Source organism: Balaenoptera physalus, assembly GCF_965194825.1.
Source record: "Balaenoptera physalus genome assembly, chromosome: 8".
Classification (NCBI taxonomy): domain Eukaryota; kingdom Metazoa; phylum Chordata; class Mammalia; order Artiodactyla; family Balaenopteridae; genus Balaenoptera; species Balaenoptera physalus.
Window position 1 is genome coordinate 16,274,810 of NC_138887.1, and position 26,329 is coordinate 16,301,138.

At 37.2% G+C, this 26,329-nt stretch overlaps 1 protein-coding gene across 2 annotated transcripts in view; it reads left to right on the forward strand.

Moving 5' to 3' along the window:
* The window catches only part of COG5 (component of oligomeric golgi complex 5), a 282,079-nt gene that overhangs the window by 237,392 nt on the left and 18,358 nt on the right, over window positions 1–26,329 (forward strand). Inside the window, exons 15-19 of one of the 2 annotated variants that reach the window (XM_082473464.1) lie at window positions 6,552–6,662; window positions 8,132–8,194; window positions 16,901–17,004; window positions 20,712–20,949; window positions 24,993–26,315. In XM_082473464.1, coding sequence (XP_082329590.1) covers window positions 6,552–6,662; window positions 8,132–8,194; window positions 16,901–17,004; window positions 20,712–20,949; window positions 24,993–25,202 — 726 coding nt within the window. In that variant the 3' untranslated portion in view covers window positions 25,203–26,315. Of the gene's footprint in view, window positions 1–6,551; window positions 6,663–8,131; window positions 8,195–16,900; window positions 17,005–20,711; window positions 20,950–24,992; window positions 26,316–26,329 lie in introns of those variants that run through there. The other variant, XM_082473463.1, reaches the window with a different exon arrangement.

A 26,329-nucleotide genomic window follows, 5' to 3' on the forward strand; every position in this document is an offset into this window, starting at 1 on the left:
AAAGAAATATTTAGAAGAATTGTGACCAAATCCATATAGAAAGGAGTTATCCTGTACCCTTGACATTTCCTTAGCAGTAATGGAAACTACGGATAAATAGAACACTAGTGGTATTTCAATAATATCTGGAAAGTAACTTAACCGTATGTAACTCATAACTAATCCATCATATATTTTCTTGTTCTTTTTAGACATTCTTCTAAATCACCAACTTTATAATTTCCCCAAAAGTAATTTTCAGTAGATTATCTGAATAGAAATTTAAAGCTCTCATCCAACTCATCTCTTGAATCATCAGTTTTATTTCTTTTACTTGTAGCCCTCAGCTGTGATGTTAGGGCGATCTTGGAGTCATTTCATCTACAAATTAAAAATTATATAAAAACATTCTTCATGTTAACAGTATAACTTATCATCGTTTCAGGACTTTAATCTCAGTCGTTTCTCATGCATTGAATTCACACAAAGTTCCTAGTGAGCAGATGTACAGAATTAGAATTTGTGAAAAATACTTTCTTCAGATAATTAAACTTAAAAAGGAATAGTAAGTCTTGTTGTTTGCACATAGGAACCATTTTAATTATTAAGGATTCCTTTAGCCTTTGGAGTTCCTTTCTTTGTGTGTGTGTGTGTGTGTGTGTGTGTGTTTTAAAACTCAAATGCTGCTCTTTTGCTTTCTGACATCTTTCCAGGCTATATTAAATAGTGTAACGTGATGCACCAGTATATACATTTCTCATAGTTTAGAATATTGAATCTCTTACTGCTTTTACCTTTCTAGTTCCCTAGTTCCTAATGCTTCACAGCCAAAACTGTGTTTTTGCACCTCCATACAATTTTATTCATCTCAAATAAGGTGGACTTTGAAAAAGCAGCAATGAGAAACCATCATTCTGGCCCTTCAGTCATTCAACAGATACCTAATGAGCATCTTCTACTTGCTGAACGTGCATGTGAATTCGTGAAAAGTAAGTTTTAAGGAGATCAAATGAAGGAAATAGCTTGAAACAGTAAAAGTTAAAATGGCTGAAGATGGGTGGAGGCTTCTGAAATAGAGAATGCCTACTCTGTGCAAGATGCTTTGTTACCCTAACCAAAAAGGAGCCAAAATAATTTAGCCTGTACCTCTAGATAGTTTCAGTGGCTTTTGGTTCCAGTTCCTCGGTCCTAGTCTGTGCTTATAGTCCCTCGCCAGTACTGAGATAGGTGGAGCTTGGAGGAGTGGATTGTAGGGGAGAGGACGAAGCAAAGGAGAAGTGAGAAGAAAATGAGAACCAGACATAGAATTGTCTGGAGATAAAAATGGTAATGCCTTGGGGCTTTCCTGGTGGTCCAGTGATTAAGACTCTGCACTTCCACTGCAGGGGGCACAGGTTCCATCCTTGGTCGGGGAATTAAGATCCTGCAAGCCGTGCAGCCAAAAAAAAAAGGTAATGCCTTACATTGCTAAGGCATTTTACAGTTTACAAAGCATACTTTGGTATTGACTATGTTGTTAGTTTCATGTTACAGATAAAGAAATCGAAGCCACAAGTTACTCAGCTAGCAAGTGGTAGAGAAAAGTCTAGATTCCTAAGTCTAGTGTTCATTTTATTGCAGACATTCTAGGAACAATAGGAGAATGGGTAAAACGAACTCAGATAAATTCATACAATGGAATATCACACAGCAATAAAAAGGAACAAACATGGGTGAAAACCAGTAACCTTATGCTGAGTGAAGAAAGCTTTACATTCTCATATACCCAAAAAAACTTTATGTAAAGATATAGAATAGACAAAACTAATCAGTGAGATGAAGTCATTGGTAACAAAGTGATGTCTTCAAGTTATTTTGAGATGCATCAAAAATATAAAATTGGGGCTTCCCTGGTGGCGCAGTGGTTGAGAATCCACCTGCCAATGCAGGGGACATGGGTTCGATCCCTGGTCTGGGAAGATCCCACATGCCGCGGAGCAGCTAAGCCCGTGCGCCACAACTACTGAGCCTGTGCTCTAGAGCCTGTGAGCCACAACTACTAAGCCCACCTGCCACAACTACTGAAGCCCCTGTGCCTAGAGCCCATGCTCCACAACAGGAGAAGCCACTGCAATGAGAAGCTCGTGCACCGCAACGAAAAGTAGCCCCTGCTCACCACAACTAGAGAAAGCCCGCGCACAGCAATGAAGACCCAACACAGCCAAAAATAAATAAATAAAATAAATTATATATAAAAAAAATAAAATGGATAGAGGGATGGATAACATAAGCAAGTGTTATAAAATGTTATTATAGAATCTAGGTGGTCAGTATATGGGTGTTCACTGTACAAGTCTTTAAGTGTTCATAATAAAATGTTAGAAAAAATAAATTGTGCCTTACTTTTAGTGGTTTTGAAAATATGTGTGAGCAAAAATAAAAATTTTTTCCCAAGAAGAACACAGCAGGAGGCAGCAGGAGCTGGTAAAAGACTGAATAATATGTGAAATACTGTCTTTGGAACTCGTTAAAAATATCTTTCCATATTGTCTGTGAATGTAGCCCCACTTAAAAGCCAAGACTTATCAAACCAGAAGAGTGGGGTTGAGTGGGAAGTGGGATGGAGGACCTTTCTGGAGTGATGTGGTTAGCGTTACACAAGTAAAGCATTTTACCAAATCTCAGTGAATTGTACACTTCATGTCTGCATTTCATCACATATAAATTTTACCTTAAAAGTAAAAAAAAAAAAAAAACCAGAAGTAAATATTGAATTCCAGTTAATTATACACTGCTTAAGTGTTTTGGGGTTAGGTATACTGATGTCTAAAACTTATTTTGAAATGAATCAAAAATATAAAATGAGTTGAAGATAGGTGATAGGTATGTGATATAAAACAAATTGTAGAGTGTTAATTGTGAAGTCTAGGTTATCAGTATATGGGAATTCACTATATAGTTTTTATAACTTGAAGGGGAAGAAGACAAGGAGCTAAGTAAGAGTCCAGGGTATTGAAGCAATCATCTACATAAATATTGAATTGATTAAGAGTTTTTACAGGAGTAAGTAGCAGTGAGCACACCTAGGGCCCAGATCTTGGTCTCTAATACCACTTCCCACTAAAAGAAACCAGAACTTTTTGGAAACATGGCAGATGCCAGATAAAAGTATTGTTAACAATGTAAATTTATGAAGTTGATGACTGAACTGAGGTTTCGTAAAAGAATAGTGCTATGCTTAGGAAATATCCACTGAAATGGGGCAAAGGGCCATAATGTATGTATGATTCAGAAAAAAAATATGCATATACGTGTGTGTGTGTGTGTGTGTGTGTGTGTATGTGTGTGTGAAAGAGAAGGAAAGACTACGAATAATAAAGCAGATGAGATAAAATGTTAACAATAGGTAAATCTGAGTAAAGCATAAATGGGTGTTCCTTGCACTATTTTTATTTTTGTAACATTTTGTAAGTTTGAAATTATTTTCCCCGAGAAGTTTATGACAGGAGTGGTGCTGGAGAGAAACAGGGTGATCCACTTAGCTGAGGTGTTGGACAGATTCTATTCTGTGCTGTCAGGCCAAGATGAGCAGCATATTATTTTTGTTTCCAGTCTTCTAGTGTTATATTTTCACTTTGATGTTTAAATTTTGTTCTTTGTTTTTGGCACAGTGATATTTCATTTTTAGTTCTTTTATATTATCATTGTTTTGCTCCTGTAACTATAGTATTTTCTTCATTGAACTTCGTAGATCTATTTAACTGAGCCATCTAATCTTTTTTTTTTTTTTAACATCTTTATTGGAGTATAATTGCTTTACAAGAGCCATCTAATCTTAACCTTAGTTTTCACTAGGCTCTCAAGGTATTCACTGATAACCTTTGTAGTGTGGGAATTTTTATTTCTATACTTTTTAAAATCAGCTGTATTAAAATATAATTCACCCATTTCAAGTGTAGAAATCATTGTTTTTTAGTATATTCACAATCAACTTTAGAACATTTCATCACCCCAAAAAGAAACCTCCTACCCATTAGCAATCACTCCCCATTTACCCCTCTTCCAATTACTAATCTACTTTTTGTCTCTGTGGATTTGCTTATTCTGGATATTTCATGTAAATGTAATCATTTAATATGTGGCCTTTTGTAAATGGCTTCTTTTTACTTTCAAGGTACTTCCATGTTGTAGCATGTATCAGAACTGCATTCCTTTCTTTTTGCTGAGGAACATTCCATTGTATGGATATACTACATCTTATTTTTATTTATCCATCTATCAGTTGGTTGACATTTGGGTTGTTTCCATTTTGAGGCTGTTATGCTATGGAATAATGCTTCTGTGAATAGTTGTATACATGTTTTTATTTCTTTTGTGTATATATCTAAGAGTCAAATTGCTGGGTGTATTTTCACTCTGTTTACCTTTGAGGAACTGCCAGGCTGTTTTCCAGAGCGTCTACTCCATTTTAAAATCCCACCAGCAGGGCTTCCCTGGGGGTGCAGTGGTTGAGAATCCGCCTGCCAACACAGGGGACACGGGTTCGAGCCCTGGTCTGGGAAGATCCCACATGCCACGGAGCAACTGGGCCCGTGAGCCACAACTACTGAGCCTGTGCGTCTGGAGCCTGTGCTCCGCAACAAGAGAGGCCACGATAGTGAGAGGCCCGCGCACCGCGATGAAGAGTGGCCCCCGCTCGCCGCAACTAGAGAAAGCCCTCGCACAGAAATGAAGACCCAACACAGCCAAAAATAAAATAAATAAATTTAAAATCCCACCAGCAGTGCACAAGAGTTCCAGTTACTCTACATCATGGCCAACATTTGTTATTATCTGTCTTTTTTATTATAGCATCCTAATAGGTGTAAAATGGGCCTTCCTATACTTTTAAACCCTAAAACTATGATCAGTTATTATTAATAAAATAATCTCCATCCTTTTCTAGCAGTGAGCCTGTCTCTTTATTAAATATGGAATACATAAAATAAGTGGAAATAATATAGTATCAGAAAAATTCTTTTCTTTTCCCATTTCTTTGTTAGCACTTCAAAATTATTTGGAGAGAATCTCAAGAGAAGTAAAAGAGATTGGATTTTTAAAAATTGTACAGCTAGAACTCATAGTTTTTAAATGCCTATTATAGACAGGTACATATTTAGCATCTAACCCCTGAGTCTACCATAACCGTTGATGCCACTCACCATTGCCACTGAAGTCTCCAAAGTGGCTTCAGGAGCTTTTCCCCACCTTCACCATAGCTCGGAGCCCATCATCTGCTGTCTCCTGGGAGCTCAGAGCTTCTATTAGTATTAGTTTACCACATTATAGATTAAACTGGGCTATATGGGCTCATCTGAGGTCTAACCATTGATTTTTAACATAGTTTCTACAGGAAAAATAACGACTTTTTTTTTTTCAGCCTACTAACTTACAAATGACCATTTAGGACACAACCTGATTGTAATTTGGTAACTATCTGTCCATGAGGAAAGGCAAAATAAGTTGAAGTTATTTAACCTAATGTCAGAAAGCTTTATGTTGACTTAAAACCATCATCATGGATTATAACTTCAGTGAAGGATTATTCTCTTTATTTTAATTGCAGTTTTTTATGTTTTTAAATTGTATTTTGTTGCCATAAGTAGGAATTGATAAAGTGGGAGTTGAATTTAATTTTGAATATTTATGTGTGTGTATCAAAGGAGAGTAGAAAGAAAAACAGTATTTCTTTCTCTCATATTTTATTTTTATCACTATATCAAAGGGAAGATGCTCTTATTTTCATCTCTTCCCTAAAAGGCCAATTTTTCATGTTTGAGATGTGCGTCCATATATATAGTTACTTGCCTCATGTTTTATTTTCCTGATCAAGTTTAATTGACCTTTAAATAATAATTGTTATAGAGGATTGGATTAAAACCTGATTAATATGAGAATCGTTTATAGGTGGATTTTTTTCTTAAATGGAACTATAATAGTTTTAGATTAATTCAGTAAAAATTCCATGTCCTTTTCCCTAAAATGCATGCATTAATACCACTCCTACTGATCATCCATACACGGTATAATCCTAAGCAACTTCCTTTTTAATCTACGAAAAAATGAGTGTAATACCCTCTTTTTACCACTCATTTCATTAGGCGATTATGATGGCTGTCAAATGTACATAGGATGTAGGTTTACTTTTATTCCTTCCTCCCTCCCTTCCTTCTTTTTTCCTTCCTTCTCTGCTTTCTTTTTTTGGATGGCTTATTTCTCAGTTTTTTAATAGAAAAACTGTTGGCAGAAGGTATTCCCTAGAAATACTATGCTGATGTATCAAAATAACAGCACATCCTGGGCTTTTAGGTTGCACTTGCCTCAGGAGTCCACCAGCTATGAAGTACTGATGAAGGATGTTCTTCCTGTGCAAGACTAATTAGGCTTCCAGGTCCATGGTGTTGAATCTACAGAGGTACCTGGCTATGCCTAAAGTGCAAAGCTTGACCTGAATATTTCCAATTAACATTTTCTTTTTCAGGGGACCATGAACTTCCCCCCAGTAAATATGAACTGTCATTTTGGTAATTTCTTTTTGTGTTGAATTCTTACAGCTCTCCACCCAAGGAGATGCAAGTCAGGTGATTGGACCTCTTACCGAAGGGCAGAGAAGAAATGTGGCAGTAGTGAATTCACTATATAAGCTGCACCAATCAGTAACAAAGGTAACCTTTATTTTTATTAAGTTTTTTTGACTTAATTTCAAGTTCTTCTTTCTTCTTGCCTTAAATTTAGACAATAATGAATTATTATTTAATTTTTTGCAGAAGAATACAATGAAAATGTGATTGTAAAATAAGCTGAGGCATGAACTTTTTCTAAACAGTCTTTGATCCTGGCCTCTATTGTTTGTATGACTTTTTGTCTGTACAGGTAGTTTAAAACACATGAACTGTAGATCCTCAAGGTTGCTTGGTATAGTCAAGTTTATTGAACAGATGATTTAAAGGTAAATTATTTGTGTTTTATACCCATTAAACCACATAATTTGGTATCATATGGGTGGTAGTAAATTATAGCAAAGCTAGTCATAGTAAGAACTCGTAAGCCCTCTAACATGTCAGAAAGGTTCTACCTGTGTACAAAAAAGTGGGGGAGGAGATGCATTAAAAACAGTGAACTCGTATGATATAATCATTGAAGACTATTCAAAGTAAAAAATATTTTTTTTGCTATTGATCTACTAATACTTCTTAAAAAAATGACTGAATTTTAACTTGTTTGCCTTTATATATTATGTCTAAGATGAACTGTAAACATAATTATTAGGAAAGCAACACTTTCAACCCCTTCTTTGATTCTTGAGTTGCTTGTGTTTACTCTCTATTAATGATTTTCAAAATATTTGGTAAGTAGAGAGATAGTTAGAAGACCTGAAAAAGCCAAAGGTTAGATGATGTTCTTAAAACCTTGACCTCTAATATGAGCTTTTATATGCTAGATTGTATTTTAGAATAATTATAAGTGACAGTTTTTCATTTACTTAAATTTTTTAACATGTCCTTTTATCAATTAGGGGTTTCCAAAATTTGTATTTTGCACACTAAACAAAATATATTTAAAGGGTTATTAACAGGTAAATCTCAGAAAAGTAAATAACAAAAGTAAGTGAAAAGAATATATGATATATTTTCCATTTCCTTTAATTATTACTCTAAAGAACCACAAGCAATGCAAAGTTGTATTTATATAGCCTGATTTAAACGTCTTTATTGATCATTTCAGAATTTTCATAATGTTGGTATTGATTTGTAAAAAGGGAAACATTTGACATTTACTTGTTAAAAATTATAGTCAGCCTACAAAGGGTGATTTTTTTTTTTAAGAAGTAAGTAAATATGGCTTTAAACTGACTTTTTCAAGTTAAAGCTTTATAATTAAGGAAAGCTAGCTTTTAGAAGTCTTAATGTTTCAGTTATTTGAAGTAGATATTTGCTTTATACGGGAAAACATTTTTAAACCTATCCTAACTACTAAATACTAATGGATTTTTAAAACATGTATGAGATACTCCTCTAAAGTAATGATAATATTTTATATGTGGCTTGTGGAAACAGTTTTATCATGTGATGATCAAAATTAGTGTTTATAAAAATAAATAACTTAAGCAAAACTATAACTGGATTTGTTCTAGGTGGTTTCCAGTCAGAGCTCATTCCCACCAGCAGCTGAGCAAACTATCATTTCAGCCCTAAAGGTAAAAGAATGTAATTTAATCTTTGACTCTGTAGATCGGAATAGGTTTTAGAATTATTTGTTTGGATGAGTGGGAGATGTCACATTTTAAAAATAATTCAGAATCTTCTCCATATGCCAGAAGTAGCATGTTGATGATTATCCTAAAGAGAGAGGCTACATGTGTGTTTATATTTTTCTAGAATTTAAAAATAGACCCTGTTGGTGTCTACAGATTGTGTTGCACTTATAATAATTGTATCATTAGCAAGAGAAGCAAGAGAGTTACAAGTATTCACTGTGTCTTAGGGCAGTGCAGCCCAGTATTATCCCAGTAAAGCAGTGGCTCTCCACCAGGGCGATTTTTGTCACCTATGGGACATTTAACAATACCTGGAAACATTTTGGACTGTCATGACCTGGAGTGGGTTGCTCCTGGCATCTAGTGCCAGGGATCCTGTCAAGCCTCCTGCGTTGTACAAGCCAGCTCCCCACAGCACAGCGTTATCAGGCCCTCAAGTGTCAGTTATGCCAAGGCCTGGAAACTCTGCTAAGGCCACGTAGTAAAGTAAAGACTCTGGAGCTCAACTGCCTGTGTATGAATCCCATCGCAGCTATTTAACTAGCTGTATGACCTCAGACAAGTTAATAAGTTTTCTCTTGCCTTAGTTTCTGCATCTATTGATATAAAATGGTACAGTATACCTACACAAAGGTAGTAAATGTCAACTATTAGATTGAATTTAGATCACTTGGGTAGAGTTAAGAGAGAGAAAGAGGGAAGGAGAAAGAGAGATGGTCTACCACCAGTAAACTCCAAGGAGAAATATTTAGAGAGTAAAGAGGATACAAAGAAAGAACAATCATTGAGGAAGAAAATCGGGAGAGGACAGTGTCACAAGTCCTGAAGGAGAAGGGAAATTCCGAGGTCAAGTGCTGTCCATGGGTGACATGGATGGGGATTTAACAGGCTGCAAAACTTAAGGACACTAAATTCATATATGAGGTAGGAGGAGACAGTCTGTTTTCCTCCAACATAGAAAAAGTACACTTGGATGTTTTCTCTGAATCCTTTTCTTTTTCCCAGTGTGCTTATCTCATTATGATGAAGTGGTATTAGAGCTGCCATAATAAAAATAATTGTTTTTAGTAAGAGTTGTCCAGTTTATTGATAAAAAATACTGTAAAATCGGGCCAATAAGACAAACCAAAAGGTTTGTTTTATTATTGCTTCCAGGCAGGGAATACATGTAGTCTTTTTTTTTTCAATATATAGTTACTCATTTGTCTTTATCTTCTGGCCATAGCTGTCAAACATTTTTTGATCACTACCCAAGATAAATAACATTTTACATTGTACCCCATACATACTATATAAGCATTTATAAATATTTACACATATATAATTGTGTATGTATAAAATATGCATCTATACACATGGTTTGAGAAAAGTCCATTCTGTAGGTTCAGAAAGAGTTGCCTACACTTTGCCTGATGATAAATGTCTCCTGGACAAGTCAAAAATAGAGGTTCTTCAGACACTAATTCAGTGTTGGGTAGACTTTCTGAATTTGTATTTTTAACTTACAATAAAGGTTATTCCTCGTATTAGTCACTTTAGGCCGGGGGGTTGAGGCCAGTGCAGGGGAAATTGCCCTCATCTTGAGCTGTGGCCTTCACTCTGAGGTTTGCTCACCAGGACCGGTGTCTGATGTTGCTGGGCACCGCAGTTTGCTGAGGCTTCGCCAGTTTTACCTTTGAGAACTGGGTAAGAGAAGACTACCGGTCTGTTTGCGGCCCTCCTGCAGTGACCCTGTCAATTTGAGACCGAATTTCTTATGTTAACAGACCTCAGTGAAACAGTTTTAGCCTTGCTTTTTAATTAAATTTCATTAAAAATCTTTATGGCATAAGTGAAGAACAAACAGAATCCTCTGACTCAAAGAAAAAAAAGAGAATCTTGAATTTTCATAAAATTGTAGGAAACTTAATGCATCACTTTGAATTAGGATGTTACAATGCATAAGTGCAACCCAAGAACCAAAAATCTGTATGCTTTTATTATTTGATGGAAAAGATATTAAACATACTTCTTTACTTACTAAAAAATATAGGTAGACACATAATAGTCTCCTCTACCTTGTTGAGATTTTATCCAAAATTAAGTGTTACTTTAGGTTCAAAGTTCATCATCTCATATTACAAGCATTATCTCCTGTCATGGATGACATAATTAATATTAATGATTTTACATTTAGAGTCATTTCATTATAACCACCTCAGCTATAAGTAGCATTTAAACACCTTAGCCCAATAATTCTGATCCATTTGTTACTGAGATCATCTTGTGCAGATAGTATATTATGAAGTTTATATATGACAGTTCTCCCTTATTGTGTGGGTTTGATGTTCTATATATGGGAATATTCTGCATTGTTGAGGCTTCAGTATTTTTGTAATCTTTGCTATTTTAGGCAAGCACTTCCCTGCTTTGTAAAGAGCTTATGGTATACAATCTAGTATCCTTTCTCAGTTTCCTCTGGTAGTTATTAATCCTCTACCCATCCTTTACATGAAGGCATTCCCCCCAATGCTCTCTTCTCTGTTTTATATTTTCCATAAGTGGGAAACCTCACCCAGCTGTAAAGTTCTCTGTGTACACCATCATATCATAATACAGATAGAGGCAGTTTTATTTCTTCCTTTCTGGTCTTTATGCCTGTTTACCATGCCTTGTTTCACCTGCTAGGACCTCCAGTACTATGTTGCCTAGAGCAGGTGAGAGTGGACTTGTCTACTTGTTCTTGACCTGGGGGAAAGCACTCAGTGTTTATTTTACTACTTAAAGGAGGATATTTTAAACAAGTTCTTTTCTATTCCTGGTTTACTGAGACTTCTTAAAATTGTAAATGGTGGTGTTTCATCAAATAGCTTTTTCTGTATAAAATGATCATATGGTTTTACCTCTTTATTCTGTTAATAAAATACAGGAATTTATTTTCAAATATCAAACCAACCTTGATCATGATGTATTAGCCTTTTTATGTATTCTTGGATTGGATTTACTTAATTTTTGTTAAAGTTGTCATAAGGATATTGGTATATAGTTTTCTCTTTTGTAATTCTTTGTCTGGTTTTGGAAGTGTTTCCTCCTTTTCTATTTTCTGAAAGAATCTGTGCAGAATTTGTATTGTTTTCTCCTTAAATGCTTAGTAGAATTCACCAGTGAAGCCATCTGGGCCTGTATTTTTTTGTAGGAAGTTTATAACTACAAATTTAATTTGTTTGATAGATGCAGGACTATTCAGGTTATCTTTTTTCTGGAGTGAGCTTTGATACTTTGTGACTTAGGGTATTTTTCTATTCATCTAAGTTATCTAATTTGTCAGAATAATGTACATAATATTCTCTAACTATCCATTTAATGTCTATAGGACCTATAGTGATAACCTCTTCTTCATTTTTTATACTGATGATTTGTGTTCTCTTACCTGTTTTTTTTCTTTATCAGTCTAGCTGTGGGTTTATTAATTTCATTGCTCTTTTCAGAGAACCAACTTTTGGCTTTATTAATTTTCTCTACTGTTTGTCTTTCTATTTCACTGATTTCTGCTTTTGTCTTTTTTTACTTCTTTTTTATTTATTTATTTATTTATTTATTTATTTATTTCTGGCTGTGTTGGGTCTTCGTTTCTGTGCGAGGGCTTTCCCTAGTTGCGGCGAGCGGGGGCCACTCCTCATCGCAGTGCGCGGGCCCCTCACCATCGCGGCCCCTATTGCTGCGGAGCACAGGCTCCAGACGCGCAGGCTCAGTAATTGTGGCTCACGGGCCCAGCCGCTCCGCGGCACGTGGGATCCCCCCAGACCAGGGCTCAAACCCGTGTCCCCTGCATCGGCAAGCAGACTCTCAACCACTGCGCCACCAGGGAAGCCCTTTTTTTACTTCTTATTTTGGATTTTCTTTGCCTTTTTTTGTTTGTTTTTTTTGAGACCTTATACCATTGATTTTTAGACCCCCCCCAAAAAATTTAAAGTTGTAAATTTCCCTCTAATTTTGTTATGTTGTGCTTTTATCTTCATTCAGTTTGAAATATTTTCTATTTCCTTTGTGATTTCTTCTTTGATTCATGGTTTTTTCTTTTAATTTCTAATTTTTTGTGGTATTTCTAGATATCTTATTGTTTTCTTTTTTTTAATCACTCTTTTTATTGAAGTATAGTTGATTTACAATGTTGTGACATTAATTTCTAATTTAATTCTGTTACCATCAGAAAACATATTCTGTATGATTTCAGTCCTTTTTATTGAGTATTATGGCCTAGCATGTGGTCTGTCTTGATGAATGAACCATGTGTGCTTGACAAAAACATGTAATCTTCAGTTGTTTAGTATCATTCTGTAAATATCAGTTAAGGTGTAGTGATGTGTTCAGATTTTATATGCCTCTACTGGTATTTTATGTAGTTCTATCAATTGCTGAAAGATGGGAATTAGAATTTTCTATGATTGTGAACTTGCTTATATCTCCTTTTCATTCCATTGATTCTTGACTCCTCCGTTTTGAAGCTCTATTACTAGTTGTGTTAAGCTCTGTTATATAAGTATTTATCATTTTTATGCCTTCTGATGAACACCCTTTGTCATTTTGACATATCCTTCTTTAGCTTTAATACTTACTGTCATGCATTGTTTTATCTGATATTAATTTAACTACTCTATCTTCTTCTGAACATTTACTTTCAACTCCTCTGTGTCTTTATTTTTTTCAATACATCTCTTGAAGACAGTATACAGTGGGTCTTGCCTTTTTTCTGTTCTGATAATCTCTGCCTCTTAATTGGAGTGTTTAATCCATTAACATAGTATAATTATCAATAAGGTTTTATTTAGGTATATAGTTTTATTATTTGTTTTTTGTTTGTCCCCTCTGTTTTATTTCCTCTTTTCCACCTTTGCTGCCACCTTTTGGATTATTTGATTATTAATTATTTTTTTAAATTTAATTTTAATTTATTTCTTAGATTTTCACCTATACCTCTTCTTCATTTTCTTTTTAGTTGTTCTTGTGTGGATATATGCATCCTTAACTTTCCACAGTCTTTTAGAGTTAATATTGTACTGTGTCACATAAAATATAGAAACTTTGCATTTACTGAAGTACATTTACATCTAATTGCATGTAGTGTAATTTTTTTAGTTTAACATTTCCATTTTGGTTCTTCTTTACATTTTCGGTCACTCTGCTGAGATTTCCTATTACTTTATTTATTATGGGCATTTTTTTCTCTACCTCACTGAGGTTCTTGCCTGATAATTGTAGAGTCTGGATCATTTCACAGTTGGCAGCTATTGATTGTCTTTTCCCTTTACAATTGACATCTCCTAGCTTTTTGTATGAGTCATTTTAATATATCCTAGACAATGTGAGCGTTGTGTTGTATAGACTCAGTATTTTTATATATTGCTCCTAAAAATGTTGACCATTGCTTTAGCAGTTAATTAGCTTGTTTAGACTCAAATTGTGCACTGTCAAACCTGCAGTTGGCTGTGTCTCAGATCTCAGCATAGTTCTTTAAGCCTTAGTTGCAAGCCATTTGTAGTTTGCCTTGCACACGCATGGTCAAGCCAGCTGAAGACTAGTGCTGAGTTCACACGTAGAAAAATAGGCTTTCTTCTTCTCTGGCTCTCTCCTTTCTGAGGTTCCCCTCTCACTCTCCAGCAGCCCTGGTTGAACCAGGGCTCCTTCCCCTTATTCCTTTGACCTGAAAGAATGCAGGTTTGGTTTGGTTTGGTTTGGTTTGGTTTTTCTCTCAGAGTTTTAGCCACCCAGCCTTGCCACTACCATGACTATAGTCACTCTCAGTGCAGAATCACAAAAAAGGGAAGACTCAGTCTCTTCTGGTTGCTATATATTTATACACCCCTCTAAAACTAATTGCATTTTTCCATCTCCAGAAGCCTCCAGTAGGTTTTTTTGTTTTGTTTTTGGTATTTTTCCATGATTATTTGTAGGAGGATCTGTGGTTAGGTACTCACTCCTTCATACTAGCATAGAAAAGTTGCCCTTCCTTCTTGAAATCTCCTATTTATTTTCACCGTATTCCAGGATCTCTTCCTACTTCTCTGCCCAGTGGCAACATATTGATATAACCAAAAGCTCATTGGAGTCGAATGCACCTAGAAAATCCCAGCTCTTCTACTTGATGGCTTTGGACAACCTCCTTAACTTGACTTTAGTTTCCCTATCTACAAATTACTTTAGGTTCCACATCTGTAAGTTAGAGATTTTTGTAATTCTTAGAGGAAGGAATAATTGAGTTTTCAGTGGGATGATTACTTGCGAAGCCCATAGCACAGTATCCAGCACATGACCTATACTAAATACATGCTATTACCCCTCTTAATCCGTCAAAGGTTCCTCTTCTGGATGACCTTAAAATAGCATTTGGCCTTATTCTACAAATCATCCTCTGGGATCTCATTGACTCTTTTGGCTTCATCTCCCTTCTTAAAAGCCAAAGACAACCATATCTAGGCAAAACTTGCCAGAAACTACAGCTGTAAAGATCTCAGCACCTACTGGATAGCCCATGTGGATTTCCTCATAAGTCCTTCAAACTCGTGTCCAAAACTGAACTCATTATTTTCTCCCTCCGTCCCTAAATCAGCCAGCTGCTTCTGCATTTACACATTTAGTTGATAATGCCACCAAGTCATTAAAGAAAAAAAAAATCTGAGTGTACCCTTCAGTCTTTACATTCCGTATTTCTCACATCTGATTCCCAAGTCCTCTGTTTCCTTTCCCAGTGTCTCCACCCTGTCTCCTCATCTCTGTTCCTGCTGCCTCTGATTTGGTTCAGGCACTCACCACTTTGCATCTATACTCCTACTGTATCCTCCTGACTTTAGTCTAATTTATCTACTCTGCTGTCCAGCATGATTTTTCCCCAATTCAAAGCTTTAACCACGTTTTTTTTTTCATTGCTTAAAACCCATTGTTGGTTTCCTAGTCCCTTCAGGATATATTCCCATCTCCTTAGCAGCCTGCGCAGAGTACGTCTGCTCTCTGTCTCTATTCCACATAGGCAGCCAACTCATACTCTGTCTGTGTTGAACACCTGCAGTTCCCCAAATGCGTCAACTTCCCCAGGCTCCTGTGCCTTTGACATATGGCCCCCACCAGCCTCCCACCCTCCCCCAACACACACACTTGGTTCTTAACCCATTTTGATCTTTGAAATTCAGTTCACGCAACACCTTTTGTTTTTTAAATCCTTTCAGTATAAGTTGGGTGTCTCTCCCATGTTCCCATAGCACTCTGTAGAGCACTGATATCACTACAGCTTGTTACCTTTTGTCACTAGATTGTGAGCTCCCTGAGGGCAAACTGTAAGTGCATACACACATACACACACACACACTCCTTCTCTCTTTTTTTTTTGTTTGTTTGTTTTTGTTTGTTTGTTTTCATCCTTTATTTCAGTAAGGAGAGCCAAGGGATTGAGGGGAGAGGGCTTAGAGAGAAAATGCGGAGCGCATGTCTCCCTCAATCCTGTATGCATGTTTATTTTTATTGGAGATTAAGGGCTGGAGATGACGTTTAGGAATTTAATGAATAAGGGTCCTATTTAACCTTTTCTCACTGATTTCAGTCATTTGTATGAGCCAGAGTCATCCATCTTCATTGTATGTAATCATGACTGAAGCACATATAATATACTTAAAATTTAGATTTTGAATGTTTACTGAGGCCCAGTCATATTTTCACACGAAAAACTTATAACTAAGGCCTAGGGTCTTATATAACCTAATTGATAATTATACCTCACAGGAGAACAGTTTCTCAACCTTAGCACTATTGATGTTTTAAGCTGGGTGGTTCTCTGTCGTGGGGGACTCTCTTGTGCACTGCAGGATGTTTAGCAGCGTCTCTGTGCTCTGTCCACTAGATGCTGGCAGCAAACCCTTACCCCACCCCGGTCGTGACAATCAGAAGTGTCTTGAGACATTGCCAGATGTCCTCTGGGGAGCAAAACTGCCCCCAGTTGAGACTCACCGCTGTAGAACTCTAAATAGAAATCTAATCCATGAAAAGGCTAACTGTTTTGCCCTCTAAGAATCACTGATATATTTATTATATTTAGTCTGGTCAAAAGCATATGATGTTGTTCCAATTTTGAAGAATTACTTTTGGTCTTGCCTCAGTCTTTTCAGAAACTTTAAAAAATGTGTTCCGCAAGAGGGAGGGGATGTGGGGATATATGTATACGTATAGCTGATTCACTTTGTTATACAGCAGAAACTAACACAACGTTGTAAAGCAACTATACTCCAATAAAGATGTTAAAAAAAATAATATAAAGAATAAATGAATGGAAATTAGAAAAAAAAAAGTGTGTTCATGTGATCTTTGCTTTATAAGTGGCACTACCCCTCTCTTCTTCTTTCTCCAGGGGTTCATTTGAGCATTAAACTTTTTGAAAATATGAGAAAAGTGGTGGAGTTGAAATTTTTCAGTGCCATGTTCTACATATTTTAAGCTTTAAAAATCATTACTGACAGCAGTTAGGAGAAGAGCAGACTTCTGTTGGGTATTATAGTTAAACTGTATATAGTTTGAATTTGATATAATGTGAAAACTTTTAGTCAAAATGCTTCTCATATTTCAGATTCTTTTGTGTTTGATCTATTTAAAGTTTGCCTCTCCTTAATTTAATCTTCTTTTCAGGCGGTCCATGTTCTTATGGGAAATGCTGTGCAACCCTTGCTGACTTCCGTGGGAGATGCTATAGAGGCCATCATCATCACTATGCATCAAGAAGATTTTTCTGGGTAATGACTTCCAACCAAAGTTTTCACTAACCTTCAGTACATTTGTTTTTCATTCCCACCTCCACCTCTACTCCCTAAGTCTCTACCAATCTAGAACCTTGTTCCTCTTGTGATGGGGTTGGCCTCCATCCTTATCCTACTTTATTCGTTGAGCACCATTAGCAGATTAAATTTTTTCAGTTCTTCTTGTCATCATTTCTCTCCTGTCATTGAAACATGGAACCATTAACATCTGCGGGACTCAGCTTGGCACTTCAGGACATTTGGTACCATCTCCTCTTTGCAATTATATCTTTTTCCTTACTTCTCACAAATAGGCTGTACTTGAGCCTCTGGTATTGGCATGGTATTCCTTGTATAAAATGTCCTGCCTCTGTCACTCTGCTAGTCTGATTCCTGCTCTGGTTTTGAGGGCAAGGTCCTGCCCAACCCCCTGCAAAGATGATTTTCCTTTGTCAGAGTCTTGTGGCAGTCTAATCTGGTCATGTCACTCCTAGCCATAAGCACTTTGGTATTATACCACAGTTCTTTCATATGTGTACTGCTTATCCATATCATGTGTGTCTTGAGAATAAGAATCATAGTTCCTAGCTTAGTGTTTACTGAAATCTTTTTAAGTAAAGTAAAATGGTTTTGACTTAGTGTATTAGAAAACTGTGGAGAATTTGAAATAGTTATTTGCACATGCTTAGTGTGATTTTTTTTAAAAAACTTAACCATACTCTAGAGCTAAATATTCATATATTAGTGTAGATATGTGTTTTTTATTCCTAGTTCATAGTTAGTTACTATTTTTTAACTGCCCTGTTTCTTTATGTTCATGTTGTTTAATAGTGTATCTACTTTATTAAATTTCTAGCCACTAGTCTAGCTGTTCGTAGAAAAATTATGTGATTATTACACTGTCTTTTAATTTTTCAAATCATTTATTATTTCATTTACAAAGTATCTTTTGAAAGGTGAAAAGGTCAGTCTCTATTTTTAATAATGGTATGAAGCACAGAAGGGTAAAGTGGATTCTACACAAAAATGCTGTAGTATTTGGAGACAGGAATATAAAACTGCTGATTACCAGTATTTGGGAGGAAATGAATTTTGTTCAGAAATGATCCGAAATGTCCCAGTTAGACCAATCATCAGTGCCTCTGAGAAGGAAGCAAAACTGGAGTGATTTTTGAAGGCTTGTTCTAATGAGTGGTCAGGTACTTACTTGAGTAATTGTATTGATGAGCCACAGCTGGTGCCTGCAGCTGACACATTAGACATTAAAAGTTGGTTTCCCAAGTAGATATGTTTTTATTAGTTTGCTTAAATACTAGTGAGCCAGATTGGTTCTTTAACTGACAGGTTGCCACAGGTATGCGGCATTATTTTAAGAGGTATAACATTGTCCTCAATTTTTTTCCCCAAATGGCCATTAATGGCTCCACTTCAGCTCACTCTCTCTGTACAGCAGACATTTGAGGTTCCACTGAAAGTTATTTTCCATACATGGCAGTACAGGAGTGTGGAGCATTCATGGTAGGAATTTTCCCACTTTCTAGAACCTTGTTATTAGTAATTCTGTCATGTCATTTCATATATGTATGGCTTATATGAAATATAAGGTGACATTGGATGAAACTATTCAGCAAGTGGAATCACTTTTATAGTAGGGCCATCTTCCGGGATCACACTTGGAAAAATAATAATGAATACCTGCCCCTCCAAGCCCTTCACACCTATTCATGGTAAAAGGAATAAATCAGGTTTACCTTCTAGGCCAACCTTATTTGTAGTATGATTACAGAATCCCCTGCTAATTAAAAAGTAATCCTCAACACACTTTCCTGGTATTTTAAATGTATTTAGTGGGACCTGTGTGTTTCTTTCCAAATTAGATAAAGCTTAAATTGTAAATGTCTGACATAGTACATTGATTGAAATTCTGTTATTTAATGTAAAATGACTCGTGTCTGATATCAGCTTTGCATGGGAGAGGGAAGTCAGTAACAGTAGGAGGACCCTAGATCCTCGAAGTGGTGGATGAGCACCTCTGAGGAGGGGAGAACACACACTGACCCCGGAACGACTGGTGCCGCTTCTCAGGCGTGTGTTTGTTTAGTCCTTCTGCCTTCTGCCTCTGTATGCGGGCTCTCATGACAAAGACCGTGACATTTCTGCTCACTTTATCAGTTGAGAACCTCTTACTAAAAGGTTTGACATAACTGGGAAAACTGAGCTTTAGCAATTGCCAAGCAAGGTTTATATTCTAGTAAATATAAGTCAGACTTCTAATCGATGCTGAGAATTGATAATACATATTTCAGAATTTTTCTAATAGATCATTTTAGTATATCATTTTCTAATCCTCAAGGAAATCATATCTCCTAACCAGATTAGAATTCTTGAAACAATCCTCCAGAGTAGTACCAAGATAATGACAGTGCTTTTGATAAAGCATAAGATTAGAAAGGGATTGGTACCTTTTTTTTTTTTTTTTTTAACCTAGCCTTTTGGACTGACAAAACCTGAATAAAGATAGGCCATGATGGTCTGAATCTGGCAAAACCAAACCCCACGTGAAGATTGCCATCTCTTACTAAGGCTGTCCCTGTACTCTGTACCAAGCAGCATTCCACCCTATGATACTGCAAACAGCAGTGTTCCACCATGCCCCCCTCAATGGCCTTGCCATAGTTAGGACATTCTTTCTTACACCTGAACAAAGTCTCTTCCTGCTGGAACATAGCATGCTTTCTCTATTTCTATCTGCTCTCTGGATGTGGAAGACCTTTGGTTAGCGTCCCATTTATAATAACCATTGCTGTATTTTAAAATAATTAAGTTCACCTCATTCTCTTGCTCTAGGCATTTGAATCATATCTGTTGTTCTTCCCTAGACCATTGCCAATTTCTCTGCATCATTCTCAGAGTATGATTTATTTTTTGAAAAAAGATTCAGCATTATATAGCCAGTGATCTCACTGGCTCGCTAATTAATATCAGGTGATTTCTAATTTTGGCATAACTCTTCTTTCCTATAAATATTGCACATTCTTTTCCTATATTCTTTAAAGAGCAATTATAAACACTTGTAAATTATAAATAGTATTTCATGGAGCATCAGCTGGCATCATCTGTTGATCCAAATTAAAGCCTTTCCAAACATCATCTGGGAGGAAAAAATTGCATACCATGTGTATTGTTACATAACCAGTTCCACAGTCAGAATTCTACTATTGGACTGATTGGATTAAATAGCACAAGAGCAGAGATATCTTTGCCAAGAATCTGTTTGGGGAAGGCAGCATTTTCTGTTGCTACAAAGTGTAAGATCCTATTTCAGTATCTAATATTGATTTATTCACTAACCAGGCAAACCATGTGAGTGGATGGAGAGTCGTAAAGCTGGAAGAGACCTTGAGAGGTCAGAGTGCATAAGGCACTTCTGCAAATCATCCAAGACAGATGGTTGTCTGTTTCATTTTTAATAGTCTTTTGGTACATGGATTCCAAGATTCTTTCAGTCATCTTCCTAGCATCCTAAAACAGTCTTTAGAATATAATCTAAACATTGTTTTATGCTCTTTAACTTTTAGCAAAAATAAACAATGCCTTTCTTACCTTTAAAGTAAAAAATTGCTTAGGAGTGAAATAGCAGGCAGAGGGGGAGACAAATATCAAATAGTGCCTTCTAGTGTACTGGCTGATTTTTTCTTTTGCAGATCATTACCCAGTTCAGGAAAGCCTGATGTTCCCTGTTCTCTCTACATGAAGGAGCTTCAAGGTTTTATTGCCAGAGTTATGAGTGACTACTTTAGACACTTCGAATGCTTGGATTTTGTCTTTGACAACACTGAAGCTATTGCCCAAAGAGCCATTGAACTTTTTATCCGAAATGCCAGTCTCATAAGACCTCTTGGTGAAGGTGGGAAAATGCGTCTTGCTGCTGATTTTGCGCAGGTAAATTGATGCATAGCTACAAAGGGGAAAATGTTTCAGCCTCAGTATTATCCATTAAATAAAAGACCATCTATGGTCTTCAGTTTTTTAACTGAAGAAACTTTTTAACATGAAAAAAGTAAATCTAAACCTAATTGGTAAAAAAAGGAAAGAATTTAAAGATACTTTCATACCAGCTTTTTTTACTTTGTCTTTAACAAAAGGATCATCAGTCATCTTTGATATTTCAAGGTTAAGCCAAGTAGTTTGTTCCACAGTAGAGCAGCATTTCCCATTTTTACATAACATGGGGCTTTCTCACTATTTTATTATCCCACCAGGTCAGTACTGATAAGAATAATTGATTAACTTTGTTGGAAAATAATATAGACAATGAAATTTATCCTTCAAACAGTAGAAAGGGGCTGTCTGTTGTCATGTAAAGAGAAAGACCTCTGACACATGCATGGTCCTCCAGGGCGGTGTTCTAATTCATTTAGAAGCACAGAGGACCAGGTGAATTATTTGATCCCCCTCTGTTAAATAAGAGTACCTTTCTTGTGCATGGCCACCTTGAAGTCATTCCACGCTATCTGATGTGAATGAGGTAGAGTCACATTAAAACAGTAGAACCATAATCAGCTCTTATAGAAAGGTTTTTTTCTTTGTCCTTTAGACAGACTTTTTAAAAGCCTTATAAATATAGTATCAGAGGCAGAGAAAAAACACCTCATACATCCACTTTCATTAAAAAAAGATTCAGAAACAATTCATATTTACATAGCATGTCAAAGGTGAACTTATTTTTTAAGCCTTTGAAAGCTGTTAGCTTTACTAGTCTAAACAGTTATTCGAATGGATTAGTCCTAGCGGTGTGCCAGATCCTTCCTGTTTGTAAAGATAGACAAATTGTCGTGTCCCTCTTCATTCCTGTGTGTATCTGGGAGCAAGTCTTGGTTCATTATTCCTACTCCGAGGAAAGGATGTGGCGGGCTGCTTGTACCAGGCGGTGGTTGTAGGCGCTCCCTCATACCTGACAGTTACAATGAGGAACAGGTACATATCATAATGTTTCAAGAGCCAGGCTCTTTGCATATTAACTGGTCTCGAATTAGTCATTTTCGTCCCCAAATGATATGCCTGAGACCACTAGGTCAGAGTAAAGAGCCTTCCTTTGTGAAATATGCCTTTATTAGTAACCTCAGCATGAAAATTGAAAGTAAATGTTGCCATTCGTGTGGCTTCTTTTACCCTTCCCGTTTTTATCAACTTAGTTTTCAGGCACCTGTACGTTCTGTTGTTACAGGTGAATTCTGTATATTGTCGTACTTGTCCCTTTCTGGGATTACAGGCTGCTTATCAAAGCGAAAACACAGTGATGTACCAAGACCTGCTCTTACTTGTTAAAAACACTGTGAGCTGAACTCAAATGGGTGTCTGTTCTTCTTTCCCCCTTTTCCTCCTTCATTTTGTTTTTCTTTTCCTATCCTCTTCTTTCCCTGGGCTCCCTCCCCCACCCGTTTATTTGCATTCTGCTCCAGCTGGTTCTTGAGTCACTTTCCTGGAGGCAGCACTTCAAGTCCAATTAGAGTGGCAGCCGAGCAGGAGATGGCCAAAATGAGAGTGCTGTGGGAAGAAGGCTTTTTGTTTTTGTTTTTATTTTAATGCTATGTGACCTTGTGAGTTTTGAAAGCTGGAGAGCATTGTCCTGTGACCCTGGCTACCACAGCTGGCACCTGTTCAAAATAAGTAGCATCCAGGGGCAGAGTTGAGCTCCCACCTTCCTTAAAACCGCACATTCAGGATTTTATTTGGCATTCCTTCTTTCTGAAGACGTGTTGCCTATAAACCAAACCTTTCCCCAGGTCCCTTCCCTTAAGGTAAATGAAATTCATCAGTCAATATCACTAACTTATGCTCCAGGGCAGCCTCCGTTTTCCATTTCTTACTCGGTGTCAAGAGTATCCTTTGCAGGCCGGCAGTGACACTGGTTGCTGCAGCCTCCGTGGGGCTGAGTCCTTGGTTCACTTCGGGATAGTGTCCCTGTTTCAGAACCTCGTGCCACTCACTCTGCGGCTGCTTCCCCGGCCCTGTGGGTCGTGGGCGCAGGAAAGACAGGTGCCAGCACTTCTGAAGTTAGTCATGGTCGTGACCAGTAGCTTTGGCAAGTATTATCCAGCTGTTATATCTTCCCCCCATATTTTAAAAACATTAAAGTGAATTGAGGGCTTTTGTTTCATTTGATGTGGTTTCTTCCCACAACTGCAGTTATGTGGCATTGTACCTCGGGATTCGTACTTGGTTGCATTTTTCTGGGGTGAATCAAAACCCTGAGATGGCATTGCCCTGACGTTTATATTCATGACGGGCATCACCTGGGACTAGAAAGCCTTTTGGCTGCCTCATTACTGAAAGTTCTACCGATTTGTATTCAAAATTAAACAAAGCCATTGAGGCCATTGGAATCAAGACCACACAAATCCTCTATGGGTTTAAAAAGAGTTCTTGTGATAAAAGTGCCTGCTTTTGTGGCATAAATAACAGAAAGAGAAAGAGCTCAGAAGATTCCAGTAGGGTAGGTTTGGGAATACTGATTATTTGGCATAAAGTCCAGTTGCAAAGACAGATGATGATATGTTTTAAAGATATCTGTAGGAATCCTAACTTCTCCCCACTGGCGTCGTTGCACAGGTGAAAGAGTATGTATTTGCAGGGAGCCATCTGGGGGGGCTCACGATGAGGGAAGTGCCCAACGCACACCCCCTAGGAATCAGGTCACGGGCATGAGGCGCTTTCCTCCTGGTAATTAATTCCCTACTGTGACCACATGGTCTCTGTGTTTACACTAATCACACAGCACTTCTAAAGCACTAAGCTGGTCCAAGGCCACTGGGGTTCTGCTGATTCAGAGTCTCTCTGGGGACTTGTCCATACTGCCCTCTGAGCCACACATTGCCCTCTGCCCCTCATCTGTGTTTCTTTCCTGAGGGACAGGATGGCTTTTGACGTTGGCATTAAATCATTTACTCAGTGGCACTCTGAGCAGTTTCTCTTTATTTCTGGTGCCCTTTAAATACTATACATTTATATCTATTTTGCTTTTTGCCTGGAAGTATAAATTTAGGGAAGAACCCCAAATAATCAAGATTCTAATTCCTATTGCCTTTTCTCCTGAACAGTATCAGGGCAGGAATGCCCTGGGAGTATCCAAAGATGCCCTGTGGTTAACCAGATGTCTGCGGTGGGCACGGAGCAGCTATGTAATTAGTTCACCACGCCTGCAGCTGACTGTTCGTTCCCTCCAAACAGGAGAGCTGGAGAGAGGCAGTTGCAGATGCCATTTTTGTATCTACAGCTAATTGCAGAGTCACCTCCTCTAAAAGGAACATTCCTGCCCTTCAGAAACATGGCCTTTATTGTTTAATGGAACTCTGGCAGAAGAAGATGGTTTTTAGTACCCTAGAGGTCCTTGATGGATGAAAAATTTATTTTGAACATTTAACGTTTTGAAATTGTCCTATGGCATAGAAATCTGCCGTCATTTCTAGGTCACCCAGCCATGCAAGGTCATATTTTCTCATACCGTAATTTTTTCCTAGCCACTTATTTGTCTTAACATTCAATCCTGCTCAAGTGCTAAGGCAAAGGTTGTTTGGTTTAATCTTTGAAAATGATGAAGCCCACTAGGGTAACTGAAAAAAAAACTGACAGAAACATTTCATGAAAAATACTTCACATAATTTCAGTGTGTAAGAAACCGTTATATGCACACGTGCACAGAGACACACACACAGTCATAGGTATGTGATAGCACATTTGTACTCTGCGCTGACTATAAAATAAATGCCACATTCTGTAGGAAACCAGAAGCTCCCATTGGGTGAATCAACAGGTCCCAGGGAACAGCCCATCACCCAGTGCCTTCGAGAACACTGGGTCGAGGCCGCTCTCTTCTGCATTGTTGGCAAGAGTCTGACTTTTCTTCCTCAGATTTCTCTTTTTATTTACTTATTCTTTTGTATTTTAGAGACTTTGCTAATCATGTGAGGTTGGTTTCCCTCTAGAACCTACAGGGTATATACTGCGTCCTCTGTATGCTAGGAGAGAAATTCACCAGTCACGACTCACCCTTGAGACCATCTGAAGAAAGAAAGCTGCCCTGCAATTCTCCCCGACACTCAGTTCGTACATTTGATTTCACACTTGTCATTTCTCTTAATAGTAATCAGTATGTGTGTATGTGTGTCTATGTACCTCTCTTAAAATTTAGATGAATAAAAATTATATTGTTTAAATAAATATATATCCCCTTCTTTGATAAATTTGAGAGAGCTCCTCAGAGGCAAGACCATCTAATTCATCTTCTTATCCCCATGTCTAGCTTGGTGCCTGGAGTCAAAAATGTTTCTCAGATGAGTGAGTGATTAGGTTGCCATGGTCTTCCAATGTCAAGGAGATTTGAACAGTTTTTCAGAAAGATGGCCAGCAAGACAGAAACCCCATTTTTCTTTCATATATTTTTCCTGAAGAAAGATGTTGATTTACCAGGTAGCAGCCTTTTCTCAGTCATTTTCTAAATTATTCTTTACCAGGGTCCTGTTTATAGCGAGTATAGAGAGATGGTTTATCATCTGAGTACCACATATGCAAAAATTTTGCATATGCGCTTGGTGGATAAAGAACAGGTAGCCTAAAACTCCAATTAATGACAAAATTTCCAGTCAGAGGAGGAAAATAAAGAGAAGTGAAAGTAGTAGTTGCTAAATTCTTCAGTCAGGAAACAAATTAATTCACTAACATTTAAAAGGGGGAAGTTTTTAAAATACGATAATAAGTGCTGACATTTAACAGGCACTTACTATATGCCGTGCACATAGTGCTTTGTGAAATTATCTGTTTCACTTGCATAATTTTATGATAGGCATTACCTTCATTTCACAGATGAGGAAGTTGGAACGTAAAGAGGTTAAGTCCAGGGCCACACAACTAGTCGTTGTAGAGCAGAAATTCTGACACAAGTGTGCTGCCTCCGGAGTCAGTGCTTTTAACCCCCTGAGCCAGCCTGGTGAAAACGGTCATCATTTATGTTAATGTACAAAGGCTTGTGATGTCTGCTTAAAGTATAGCCACACAGGCAGGCTTGAAAACCTTCCTTTTTCTGATTTTTCAGTGGAGCAAAACAATCTAAACTTTCTCCTCTTACATAACAAAAAATGCTTTTCTCTTCTTGAAGGGAATTATCTTATGCCTCTTTAGTAAATAAATGCAGAAGTTATCTAAGCTCTTGCCTTTCAATAAATTTGACTTTCAAAACCTGCCTCACAGTGAAGATAAAATTTAAGTTTACTGCAAGCTACAACCTTCTGTGATCCAAGTGTGTCCCCAATTCACTTCAAGATTC